The following is a 13,744-nucleotide window of genomic DNA, read 5'->3' as shown; positions in this document are numbered from 1 at the left end:
AGAAGTCCACAGATGCCAGAGTTAGCTTCCCATTAAGGAAATGCTTACAAGAAAGTGGAGCAGGATAAAGCACAGACTAAGGGACAGAAACCAAGCTTGAGTTGCTTTACTGCAATATTCTGCGAAGTCAGACTTGGCTTCTGTTTAGCCTCTCTTTGGAGCTGTAAATGCCCCACGTTTCTTCCTGAGAGCCCTGAGCAATTGCATGAATACTTTGTTCTCTGACAATTTCCAGTATGATTCCATCCAAGGTTATGCGACAGGCTTGCATGATAAGGTCATATGTGTTTGGGTATTTTATGTATGTATGTAACTTTGTCACTGCTTTGCAAAACCAAAAATTCCCTGAATATCCACCGGAGAAGATAACTCAGCATTTGACAGGTCAAGTAAAATGCCCTCCCTTATTCTTTATCCCTGCCTCCTTCTTTCTCCAACACTTTGGTTGACTAAGTTGTAAGCGCCTGAAATCATTCTCGGTGAATAATGCTGGACCACTCTGGAAATTTGCGGTTGAGAGCGGGACCCTCGTCATCACCACGCACTTTGTCACTGAGACAGGGTAACCCATGGTTACTGAGCTCAGATCAGTTAAGGGGCAGAGCCTCCCCTCCTCACCGCTCTATAAAAGAGACCCGGCAAGGGGACCCTACCAGCTTCCAGCTCAGCCTGGGCGAAGGCGTGGGAAGCCAAGCCCGAGACCTCGGGAGCAGAGCACACCAGCTGCAGGGGCCAGGCCAGCATGTCTCCATCCTTCAAACTTCAGTGTCACTTCATTCTGATCTTCCTGATGGCTCTAAGAGGGGACAGCCGGTACCCAGAGGTGAGCGACCCCGGACTGACGCACCACACCTTCCGTGCTTGAGTGTCCAGGCTTGGGGGCTGCGCAGGCTGCCTCTGCGCTCAGCTGTCGTTGGGTTAGCTCTTTCTTCCCTATCTTTTGCGCCAGTCTTCCCTGGTTTCCCCTAGACTGATCTTCCTCTCTGCCTCTTCCTCCTTCCCTCTGGCCCCTGGGGATACCCTAGTCTGACCGAAAGGATCTAAGACCTTCCCATCTTCTCCGGACCCGGGAGACATTGATTGCATCACTCTATTCTCTTTGCTGTGGGGCAGGGAGGGTGCCCCGCTCCTGGTCCCCTTTCTCACCCCTCGCGCTCTTCCCAACTGACCCATTTTCCTTGCCAGCTGCGGGAAGCGGCGCACCACGACCCCTTCCTGCTCCTCAGCGCCAGCCTGAAGCGGGAGCTGGCGGGGGAGCCGCTCTACCGCCGCGCTCTGCGTGAGTCGGGCGCCCGGCTCGCGGCCACCGGTAGCCGGGCGGTGGGGAGGTCGGCTCCGCGCCGAGGCGGGAGGCTCCGGGGCATCGGCGGCGAGGGGCTAGCCAGGACGGCCGGGGGCGCGATTCCCATCGCTAGGGCTCGGTCCGAGGAGGCGCGCTGGGTCGAGATGGGGTGACGCGCCCCGGGGCGCGGGGGACGGCGCAGCCGGGGCTGGGAGTCCGGGCACGGGCGCTGCCGACCTGGGAGTGGGGCGCGCGGAGGGGGGCTGCCGCCCGGGACCCCTTCCCCGCTGGCCTCCCCCAGGGTGCCTGGACATGCTGAGCCTCCAGGGCCAGTTCACCTTCACCGCCGACCGGCCGCAGCTGCACTGCGCCGCCTTCTTCATCGGCGAGCCCGAGGAGTTCATCACCATCCACTACGACCTGGTCTCCATCGACTGTCAGGGCGGGGACTTCCTGCAGGTGAGGCGCCTCGCCGCGCGCAGCCCCAGCCGCGGGGCACGGGAGCGGGCATGGGCCGGGCGCTGCGCCCAGACAGAGGCCGCTGAGCGTGGGGAGCCGGCGACCCTCTCAGTTAGACACTCTGCTCGTGCCCGAGTGGGACAGGCGCGCTCTGGGACCCCCACGCGGCGCCAACCTCGCCCCACTCCCGGAAGGGCCGATGGCTTGGAAGTTGCAGTGATTTTAGCTCCCTTCTGTTCGCTTTTGATCCCGGGCGCTTCCAAAGACTTGAACACGCGCGGAAAAACGCTGTGTTGTGATCTAGGGCGCATGGAAAATGCTACAAACTAACCAGCGCCAGCGCTCGGGTCCACCGTGCCGGCCGGTCCTGGTTAGAAGGCTGGCTCCACGCGTCAGAGATCCGAGCCCGCCTCGCTCCTGCTGGTCCCTCTCTCCGTGAAGCTGTTCCAGGCTCGCGGAGACTGTCTTTGATGCCTGGGCGACCCGATTTCGGAGCAGTGGGGCACTGGCTGCTGGGAGGGGTGCTGAGAGGGAATCCAGTCTGAGGCAGGTGGGAGGGGAGGACAAGCCCCCCAGCTTCACAACCTCCCCTCTCCCAGTGGTTTCCTAAGTGTAAGAGGACGGCTAGTGATGGCTGATGGAGGTCTCTGGTCCAGTTAAAATGACTGGGATTGAAACCTCCAAAGTGGAATTGTTTGGGAAGCTGTCAAACACGTTGGAGGAGAACTGGTCTGCTGCAGCAATTTGCAGCTGGGTGGCTGGGAATTTTGCTAATGTGAACTGGGTTGGGCTCATTAAATTGGAGACCTGTGGTGATTTTGAGGGTAAAGTGAGAGGACTCTGACCTTTTGTCTAACTGCAAACTTTAACAAGCCAAGAAAAAAGTCTTAAGTGGCATACCAGCCTTTATCATCTGAGTGTTGAATTGGTTGTTATTTTGATCCATAAGAGTAAAAAAATGAGGAAAACGGGCCTATATAACCATCGGCGGGTAGATAAAGTTGCCGCTCCAGTTTTTTCTTTGCTGTCTACTTTTGAGATATTTTGTCCACGTTTCAGTGAGTGGTGGAAGAAGAGTAACTGAAATCCAGATTACACTTTTGTGGAAGGTGGGATGTGTGGAAAATGTGACCAAGATAAAAATGTGTATTGTCTGTAGTTTCATTTACCAAGGTGGCTGAAATTATAAACTATAAGGCTATTTGCTTTGGAAACTTTAAGGTTTCTAAAGGGGAAAAAGCACTAATTAGTTAATACTATTACTTACAAACGGCCCTCACTGTAAAAATAGACACAAATGGAGAGCCAGCGGGCAGGGGCATGAAGGCTGTCACTTCCTCACTTATGGCTGGAGGCCCATTGCTGGGGAACTACTTCCCCCTTTTCAACACACCTGTGCCTTCAGCACGCGATGGAGATCTTTCACTATGTCTGTGTTTTTTGTTGGAAGGTATTTGATGGGTGGATCCTCAAGGGGGAGAAGTTCCCCAGTTCACAGGATCATCCTCTCCCGACGACTGAGCGGTACATAGATTTCTGTGACAGTGGTCTAAGCAGAAGGAGCATCAGATCCTCCCAGAACGTGGCCATGATCTTCTTCCGGGTCCATGAACCAGGAAATGGATTCACATTAACCATAAAGACAGATCCCAATCTCTTTCGTAAGTGGACTCCCTCTCTCCTCAGCCGGAAGGCAGGACTTGGAGGAGGGTTGAATCTGCTTTTCAAAGGTAGAATCATTGTACAGACTTAAGAAACGTGAAGTGAAGAATGAATGGACATTGTTTTGTAATTAGAAATGACCTAAAGGATATTTCCTATTCATTGTTATGAAAATCAAATCAGAGTTTTTAATTTATTTCCCAGCCTAGGTAGGATACTAATTTATGGCGGGTAGAATTCTATTTTTTCTCCAAAGTCTTATTCTGATCTGCTAGGGTACTACAATGCATTCAGTGACAAACTTTAATCCCTCGCAGTCATTCCATTGATCTAGGATAAGCCGAGGGATCAGATAGCAAGTTGCATTCCTAGAGATATTCAGGCAACGATGAAAGGCTGCATATCTGGGATGTGGCAGGCGGATTTCACGCCCTGAGTGGAGGTTTGGACCAGAAGACCTTAGCATTGCCCTCTGATTCTGAGGCCACCACTCTAATTTAGTTCATTTCCAATGGAAACACACATAGATGCTGTCAAGTGAACAGCTCAGGCCTAAAACATGTTATCTTAACCAAAATTAGTTCATTCATCTGCTTACTTTTTCCCTCCTTAGGAGAAAAATCTTTTTAAAACACCAGGAAAAGAGAACATATCCTTCATTTTTGGTTGCATACAATAGTATTAATATTAACACTTCATGTGGTTGAAGAATGGGGCCTAAGGTGCCAAAGAATAATAGTCTGACTGATCTTCCAATTTTCATTTTAAAAAACTAAAAGAATTTCTGAAGGAAAGCCCCCCTCCACCACAAGGCTGTGTCTGGGGACTGGAGCAGAATAATCCGAGAGGACAAAGTTAAATATTTCTCCTGTATTTTGTTTTGTTCGAAATTGAAAACCTTCCAGAATCATCAAGGAGTTTCAGTTCTTTTTTGAAATTAAGTATAATTAAAAATATGGAAAGGAGGCAGGAGGTAGTTTTGACCCATTCTGATCAATCAGAAACTTTTGTCCCATGATTGGCAAAAAAAAAAGCAGACTCTGATGCTTCTCATTTCACAGCTAGAAGAGTAAATTCACTGTAAGTCTAAACTTGAAATAAAAAACAAATTTCAGAAATTCTTGGGAGTAAAATTAAACGTTAAATTTATCTTTTAGTCAACTTACCACCTAACACCCAGCAAATATTTATCAGACGTAAGCCTGATTTCTTTCTATTTTTTCCTCAGCCTCTTTTGGCACTGTTTTATTATTTACTTATTTTATTACTTAAAAAGTAACATTATGGCTCCAAATCCAATAAGTTCAGACAGGCAGGGTTTGAGTTCTGGACTCACCTTTAAGCCTTGATTCTTCCAGACTTCCAGCTTGAACTAGGACCCTAGTTAACTGAAGTGTTCCTAGAGCTTCTACCAGCTAATTTTGTTTGTTTAGTTATTAATCAATGTCTTGTGATCGTTGTAAACAAGGAGACCCCCTGAGATTAAGATTAGAAGCCCCCTCGCAGCCCAGGGCCTCCTGACAATGTCAGACGTCGCCGATGATTTTCATTCCCCATCTCCTTCCCGTCTCCAGATTGCCTCAGTGATGTGTACTCTCTTCTGGGCCACAAGGCCCTAGACCATGAGTAGGAGCCTAAAATAAGGATAGAATAAATCTCTATAAAAACCCAGCTTGCCATGTAGTGAAAATGTGATTTTGTTTTTCTACAAAGCCTGCAACGTCATTTCCCAGACCCCAAACGGAAGGTTCACCCTGGTAGTTCCGCATCAACACCGAAACTGCAGCTTCTCCATAATTTATCCTGTGGCAATCAAAATATCCGACCTCACCCTGGGACACCTAAACGGTCTGCAGTTAAAGGTGAGTGGCTTACTGGCTTCCGCCGGTTCATTCCCTAGTCGCGAAGGTGGACATTAGCAAATTGGAGTGGTGGGGTCTTCGGTGGACTCTGAAGTCTCAGACCCACGAGCCCGCCCTCACGGCTTTCACTCAACCGGCTGCCACTTCCGCTCTGCTGTAAATTGCATACTCAGGTGCCCCTGCTGACGACTTGAATACTTTTCTTGTGATGTAAGAAATGTTTTCAGTTGGTAAAGTTGTGGCATGTAATTACAATTGAACTCTCTTGTACTTGCCTCTTTCACGAAAATTCCCTCCCAGCAGAACCTAGCGTGAGTCATCGACACAGCTGTTTTTCTGATTATTGGAATTTTCTTTTGACATGAAGGAAGTATCTCATTGACAGAACTGTGTTGGGAAGGAATGCTAAGCGTAGCATAAAATACAAAATTGGATTTTTATATTGCAAAGTACAGTAAAGTTTTGAAGTTTTTTGCATTACATTTAATTCAGTACATTTTGCAACAAACTACTGGCTGAGACTCCCCATCCACCTGTTCTCCCGTGAACTTCTGTATGGACTTTACCATCAATGCTGAGCTTGACCACACTCACTGGCACTGGTAGCTTCTTCCCTGAGTCACTCTCATTTCCGTTTATCCCCGCATATGCCCACGTCAGGAGAACTCATGCATTTGCTGGCATCAGAGACCATTATAGTTCCTAATCAGACAGATTTCAGTGAAAACCAAATAACTAGGACCAGGACCGAGAATTTCCTTTAAACCCTAAATTCGTGGGCTGGTGCCTATTCTTTTCAGCTGGAGCTCTGTGGAGGGATAATCCTTTGATAAGACCAGGATAAGTGGGTGTCTTTGGCGTAGGCTTATTGGCTTGCGATTGTTTGTATGTCACTCTCGATGTGTAAAATAGGAGATGACAGCGTGCTAGGAGATTGGGAGGTCTGTGCTTTTTAGTTATTCTTCCCTATGAGGAGCAATCCTGGCGTTTCCCCTGAAAAAATTTAAAGACTGCAGTGTTCCAGGCATCTATTCTTCTACAAAATTTTTTTGAGCACTTACCATGTGCAAGGCACTATTCTGGATGCCAGAAATGAGCAAGGAACAAAACACATCCGGCTCTCATGGAACCGGCATTCTAGTGGGAGGAGACAGGCAAATACTTAATATATTTCCAACAGTGGTGAGTGCCCTACAGAAACTGGGTGCTGTGATAGGCAGCGGCTGGGGATGGACGGGGTGGGGTGGGCTGGGGAGTTACCTGAGATAAGGTGGTCAGGGAAGAAACCTTCTGGGAAGGAGACATTTAAAATGAGACTTGAGTGGTAGATAAGAAGGAGCCAGCAGCCACAAGAGGAACCAGCAGCCACAAGAGGAGCCAGGAACACAGGGAAAAGTATTGTAGAGGCAAGAATGGACTTGGGTTCCAGAAATGGAGAGAAGGCAAAGGAGAGGGGGAGTGGGATGAGACAGCATCAGGGAGATGGGCAGGGCCTGGTGTGGAGAGCCTGGCAGGCTGTATTAAGGAGTTTTTTTGTTTTTGTTTTTTGAGCAAGATTAGCTCTGAGCTAACATCTGCTGCCAATCCTCCTCTTTTTGCTGAGGAAGACTGGCCCTGGGCTAATATCTGTGCCCATCTTCCTCTACTTTATATGTGGGACACCTGCCACAGCATGGCTTGACAAGCGGTGCCATGTCCGCACCCAGGATCCGAACCAGTGGACCCCAGGTGGCCGAAGTGGAACATGCGCACTTAACCGCTGCGCCGCCCGGCCAGCCCCAAGGAGTCTGAGTTTATTCTAAGTGAAGTGGGGGACCACTGAAGGGCTGCAGGAGGGAGGCAACATGATCTGACTTAAATTGCCTTCCATGTGGTGAACGGGCTGTAGGGGCCACAGTGGTGCAAGGAGAGCACCTAGGGCCACTGTCATAGTCTAGGCAAGAGACGCTCATCCAGGCTGAGGCCAGGGAGGCAGAGCCTCAACGAAGAAACCTAGGGGACCGCTGCTGAGGAGCTGAACCCCAGAGATGTCCTTCCATAAGTCAGCTCTGCCATTGTCTCTTCTGCTAACAGCTGAGAGGGTTGGGAAGAGGAGAGAGAGGTCATTGAACGCCGAGGAACAGGTGCACCCACCTTCCTTGTTTCTATGTTTTGTTCCCCTCATTTCAGCTCCTACTTCTTTCCATCCTCTTCCTTCCCACTTCTCTCTCCTGAACCTGCCTTTCCCCTTCACCACCTCCCGCTGAAATTTGGAACCTAAAGAACCAAGTGGAAAGTTTTGTCTTAAGAGATGTTCCCCCTGGACATCCTCTCCTCAGGGGAAAGGCAATTACAAGTTTTTTTCCTTCGCCCCTAAATGGCTTATTCAACTCTTTATTGAGAACATGGGCCCTGTACACCGTGGGCTAATTAACCCTCTGTTTCATCATGTGATGAAATGATGTGTAAATCACCTCAACATAGAACCCAGCACATAGTAGGTGCTTTAAAATATATCTGCCCAGCTTCTTCCTTTCATTAGTCAAATGGTTGCTATTACAATACTTTCTAATTTGTGGTTTAGTTCCAGTTGCATTTCAAGTCTTCCAAGTGTTTGAGTGTGTGTGTTTATGTAAGTGTGTGTTTAGAGTTCTCTGTTTTACATTTTGGTCCTGATGTGGCAGGGTCTGTCTGGTTAACTTCTGAGCACCGTGCCACACTACGTGGGGTCTCTTGATGAGTATGCCTCAGTGAAGGCAAGGGTCACAGGCAAACCTGGGGGTCAGTGCAAAAGGAAAAGGGGGGGGGTGCTTATTTAAAACTTATTAAGAATTTCAAGACGGTGACAGCAGAGCATTAAACCAAGCACCAGGCCCTTGTAAGTGTGGGCCCTGTGGACACAGGGGCCCTGCCCGTGAGGCCAGCCCTGATCACAGGAGAAGGGTGGCACTTGGGAGTGAGAGAAGCTGCTTTGTTTGTGTGGGAAAGTGAGGCACAAGGATTGCTGTGGATGAGACAGTGCGGGAAGGGTGAAGGGAAGCAGAAATGGGTGGTTACGGTGGATCACAGAGTCAGAAGGGATTCTTGTTTTAAATAGCTTGGAATGAACTTGCTTTAGTTGGAAGGAGAGTGATGGTGATAACTCTAGCTAACTTGAGCCCCAAATTAGGATTCTCTTCTTTCTTCAATATTCTTATAACTAATCTAAATCTTTATCAGTAGAAATGATAAAGATTGTCCCAACTGCATAAAAAGTCCTTTATAAGGAAGAGGAAAAGAGATGAGTTGAAGGAAAAACTGATGTGAAAGCCCTATTTATAAATACTCTGACTGCATGCATTAAGAAATTCAAATAATTCAGTCTGTATGTCCAAATGATTTAAAAAGCACAGCATTTTCGGATTCAATTTTCATATGTCTTATATGGCGTTTACAGATTCCCATTTCATCATTCCAGTCCTTGAGCTTATAAAAATTTTTAAAAACCGTGCACATACATTTGAAAAAATGATTACTCAACTGATTTAGAAAAGCAATCCTTTGCATTTTTTGCTCTTCTAGAAGTCTTTCAATTTCCGGAGTCCTGGATGTTAAATTAATGGCCCTGCCACGATGTCTAGGGCTGAGTGAGTGAATTCACCAACCTGCCGTTGGTCAAATGGCTTGACTTCCGTGATCGGTTTAAATATATCTTTGTTCGCTGCTTTCTTCCTGTAGAAACCCTCAGCAGGCTGCGGGGGCAAAGGAGACTTTGTGGAGCTGCTGGGAGGAACAGGACTGGACCCTTCAAAGATGATGCCTTTAGCCGATCTCTGCTATCCCTTTCGTGGCCCTGGTGAGAGGTTTCTTTGATCATTATGTGGCTATCTGGATTATTTCCTTAAATAAAACAACTCAAATTTTTTTATACATGGGAAGGCAAGTTCTACCAAAAAAAACTTTAACTTTGCATGTTGAGCCAGTGTGAGGATTTTCCCTGTGAGTCTAGGCGCAGCGTCAAGGATGCGTCTCCACAATGCCCGACGCTGGGAGAGAAACCTGGGAAGTAACAAGGACGCCTGTTTAAGGGTGGCCCTAAGTAAAACCATGAAAAAGACAAGCTTCTTTATTCTGTGCTTTCTCCACCCTCTTGAAGGTCCCTGCTTTCATCCTCGAGCGATTAAAGAGCTTGCTTACTAAGTGAAAACTATGGTTCAAATAGTAGATGTTTCATCGATTAGTAACAGTAAAATAATGAAGTCATATCCTTAAATAACATTTCCCATGTATATGTATATATGTGTGTATTACTGGTAGTAAATAAATTAAAAAGTGATACACTTTATTAGGAATTCTCAGAATTGCTGAATGTCTCCAACTTCTAGCAGCAAAGCCAGCTTCTGAAAGGCCGCTACAAAAACAGAAGGAGGGGCCAGCCCGGTGGTGCAGCGGTTAAGTTTGCACGTTCCACTTCAGTGGCCCAGGGTTCACTGGTTCGAATCCCGGGTGCAGACTTGGCACCGCTTGTCCAGCCATGCTGTGGCAGGCGTCCCACATATAAAGTAGAGGAAGATGGGCACAGATGTTAGCTCAGGGCCAGTCTTCCTCAGCAAAAAGAGGAGGATTGGCAGCAGATGTTAGTTTAGGGCTAATCTTCCTTAAAACACACACACACACAGAAGGAAATTCTGAAATCTACAAGTGGTAGCCTGTGATAAAAGACCAGTTTAGCTCACAGCATGCCAAGCAGAACCGGATCTTCTCTGCTGGGGATCCGTGAGGATTTTCCCTCTGATTATGCTCAGGTGGGGTGAGGGTGGGTGGAAACTACTCACCTCATGACCAAATTAATTAATGAAGCCCAAGGCAGGAGGGAAAGGATTACATAAAATATTTCCATAAAGGTCACTCTCGTACCTGTCCTTCAGAGGCAGGAATCAGAGATTATCTTTAGAGACAAAGATAAAACAGAAGAGGAAGAAGCACAGCCTCTAATCTCATGGCGATTTCTTAGGTAGCCCCTTCCTCTCCTCCCCACAGGTCACTAACCAACCAGGTAACGAAGCTGCAAATCAGACATCCTTTTGATCTGCTGTTACCTGTTCTAATTAAAATGGGTCTGCCCACCAGTATTCTCTCTCCCTGAGCTAATACTGGGTGCTTAATAAGCAAAACATCTCTGAACTGGAATTTAAATGTACAGGTAAACACCGAGGCCTGATATGCAGTCCACTGAGCCCAGATACACCTGTATAAGAAGTTTCAGATGAGATTTGAGGAGGAATGGGCCCAAGGCAAGCTTTCTAATCAAGACAAAGGCAACACACTTCTTTTTGGTTTGTTTTTTTTTAAAGATTTTATTTTTCCTCTTTCTCCCGAAAGCCCCCCGCTACATAGTTGTGTATTTTCAGTTGTGGGTCCTTCTAGTTGTGGCATGTGGGATGCTGCCCCAGCATGGCCTGATGAGCGGTGCCATGTCCCCGCCCAGGATCCGAACCTGTGAAACCCTGGGCCGCCACAGAGGAGCATGCAAACTTAACCACTCAGCCAGGGGACCGGCCCCTAGGCAACAGGTTTCTAAAAACTCACTTTGCTGAAAATTCAGGGATTCTTTTATGCTACTTAACGCTGGAGCCCTGGTTTGGACTGTCAGTGCATGTGCCTTCTCTGGCCTTCTGCACGTGCTCTCTGAGGTCCCGGGTCCTAAGGGAAGGCACCTGTGGGGAGAAGTATTTGAGCTGGGTAAGAGGATTAGGTAAGGACTAAACAACACTCACGCCTTAAAGTTTAGAGAATTGAAGCCAGGGTAATTTGGGTGCTTGAATTATAGGACTTGAATTTGGGAAAACGTAAGACTTGGGCCAAAAAACCACTTTTGCCTAAATTATCTAGATAATTGAAACCAGTCTTAAGATAATTTGAAGGCTTGAATTATATGACTCATTGCTTCCTTTTAGACTTCCTTTTTTTCTCTTATTCACCATGTTTCCATGAGCGCCTCCTACGCTATTCAGACAATGAAGAACCATTAGGGACCCTGCCCTTTCAATTGGATTTTATTAGGAATTATGTCAAAATAGTTAATAAACAATACGCACAGCAGCTAAAGGAAAGAGGGCATGTTATGTACATTGAAGTTCAGAGTAAGATCAGAAAAAGAAGACCGTCCGAATGATTTAAAGAAAATTAAGCTTGGCCCTCCTCATAAAAGCTTAAGCTAGACTCCCTGGTGCTTATATTAAAATAATTATAGGGTTTGTATTTGTTACGTCTCCAAATTAACTTTTCCCTCACTGACTCTGTCTGGCTGTTTCACTTCCTTTAAACCTAGGTGCATGTTGGTGAAGTGCCTGTTCTATAAGGTTAATGCTAGCGTTTCTCAGAATTTAGGCCTTACAGAGACAAAGTGGTGGAAAAGTTGAGAAAATTAAAACAGCAGAACGGATTACTGCCGGCAGATAAATCTTTCCTCAGGAACCAGCTGGAGGCTGGAAAAACAAAAGAAAAGTAATTTTTAGTAAAAACGAGTTTCGGTATCTAACTGCTCAGGCACGTCAGCACTAGATGCTTGTTCCGATAATGAATGAGACTGGATTTAAGAGACGCAAAGCTGTCAAAAGCCGTTCCATGTAAGAAGCAGAGAAAGAATGAGAGAGAAAAGGTGCAGGTGAACGATGGAACAGAAAGGAGTATATTCAGTGCGTATCTAAACCATGCAAATGATTTTTTGTTTATATGTAAAGCAGAATCATTATCTAGGCTCAGAAAATAACAGACAGGTGATGTTTTGGTCTATATGAATGTCCAGGAGTCCATTCCATCCTCTAGCCCTGCCCGCCACAGGCCACTTGCACCGTCAGATGTTATGACAACCAAAACCTGTCCCTGCAAATTCCCCACCTGTCCCTAGGGGGCGGTACTGCCCCCACTGAGAACACAGCTAGAAACGGGTGCTGGGTGGACAGACGGCTTGCCCTCACCTGGCTTTACCGCCAATGCCTTGCAGGTAGAACAAGAAAAGGGCAAGGAGGCATCTTCCTGCCTCTTTCCAGCCAGTTTTATTTGCCTACAGTGTTCTTGCACAGGAAGAGAAAGGCTGAGTTCAGTTTCCTCTTCTACAATTGGTTATCTATCATAATGAAAATGAAAACAAGAACGTTTCACCTGAGGGCAGATGCATGGCTGGAGGATGTGAGAGGAAGAGACATGCCCTCGCTTTCTTTGTGTTTAAATGATCTCACTGACAGAAATGTGTGGTTTCTAACCTGCTGGGAAACTTTTACTTTTTGCCTGAATTATAGCACAAATGAAAATTGGCTGTGACAACACAGTGGTGCGCATGGTCTCCAGCGGAAAACACATCAATCGTGTGACTTTCGAGTACCGCCAGCTGGAACCATACGAACTGGAAAACCCAAATGGAAACAGTATCCCGGAATTCTGTTTGTCTATCTAGTCTTTGCATAACCAACGCCATGATTTCCATGCTGCTAGCAAAGTGAGTTTTTAATGGCTGTTATATATGATTTTGATGACCAGCTAGTTAAAAGCCAGTCAGTATCCCTGCCTTGAGCATATGTCACACACACACACATGAATTTTTGTACCTTGCTTCTTTTTCACTTATAATATATAAATGACCACATAGCAGGAAATAAGACCCCCTTTGGTAGAAAAACATTTTTCTGTAATTCTTTGGTATGCTATAAATCTGAATTGGTAAGACAAGTGCAAAGCTGTGTGCAATAAAAAAAATTGTCTCAAGGGAAAATACTACAAAGAAATAAAAATGGTGACAGTCATATCAGTTTCATAACGGAAAATGATCGAATGTCTGTGTATACCAAAGTAGTTGCATCTGTTTGTTTATTTTTTGCTTATTATTCTGTTTACAATTGATAATAGTTGTAGCTACTATTTAGTATTTGTAACAACTTGTTTTTAACAAAACTTTATAGCATGGAAAAAATTTTCCATCCACAAATACAAACATGAATAAATATATTCAGAACCTTGGCACCTTGACATTGTGCTTTGTTTTCCCGAGTAGTCCCCTCCTTAGCACCATCAGCAAGTAATGTTCTCATGTGGTACAGAGCCAAATGCTGAACTAAATCATTTTAGACTTCTTAGCACGAGTAGGACTCTGGGCCACCGAGGGAGAATTATTTAGAGCACCGGGGAGCGTTGCAGTGTTTGTACAAACATCACTAACGGACTGGTCCTGACAGGGAAGCAGGATGCAAGAATCCCTCTCCTACTATCGCCCAAGAAACCAGAATACATGTCTTTGTCACAGTGGGTGTACTGTTCAATAAGGACAGCAAAGACCGTACAACTCTCATGGACCGCAATGTGCAGAAATCTGAGTACTTCTTTGGTACCGAAGGCAGTTTACTGTTGACTGAGCTTTATCCACGTTTGGTTTGAGACGAAGCATGTGGTCTGTAAAAGACACTGGGGCAAAAACTGAGGTCCTGGGCAACAAAGGGAATACTCCTAAATGAACTCTTTAGTGTGT

General features: G+C 46.3%; 1 protein-coding gene across 1 annotated transcript; it reads left to right on the top strand.

Annotated features, from left to right (window-relative positions):
* Window positions 1-431: 431 nt before the first annotated feature.
* Window positions 432-13,239, top strand: CRHBP (corticotropin releasing hormone binding protein). The gene is made up of 7 exons (XM_023618151.2): window positions 432-823; window positions 1,186-1,279; window positions 1,584-1,741; window positions 3,192-3,402; window positions 5,117-5,265; window positions 8,962-9,079; window positions 12,525-13,239. The coding sequence occupies exons 1-7, from the start codon at window positions 743-745 to the stop codon at window positions 12,677-12,679; spliced, it is 966 nt and encodes a 321-aa protein (XP_023473919.1). The 5' UTR covers window positions 432-742; the 3' UTR covers window positions 12,680-13,239.
* Window positions 13,240-13,744: the final 505 nt, after the last annotated feature.

This window comes from Equus caballus, chromosome 14 (assembly GCF_041296265.1).
Source record: "Equus caballus isolate H_3958 breed thoroughbred chromosome 14, TB-T2T, whole genome shotgun sequence".
NCBI classification, from domain to species: Eukaryota; Metazoa; Chordata; class Mammalia; order Perissodactyla; family Equidae; genus Equus; species Equus caballus.
This window is presented reverse-complemented; position numbering and strand designations above follow the sequence as displayed.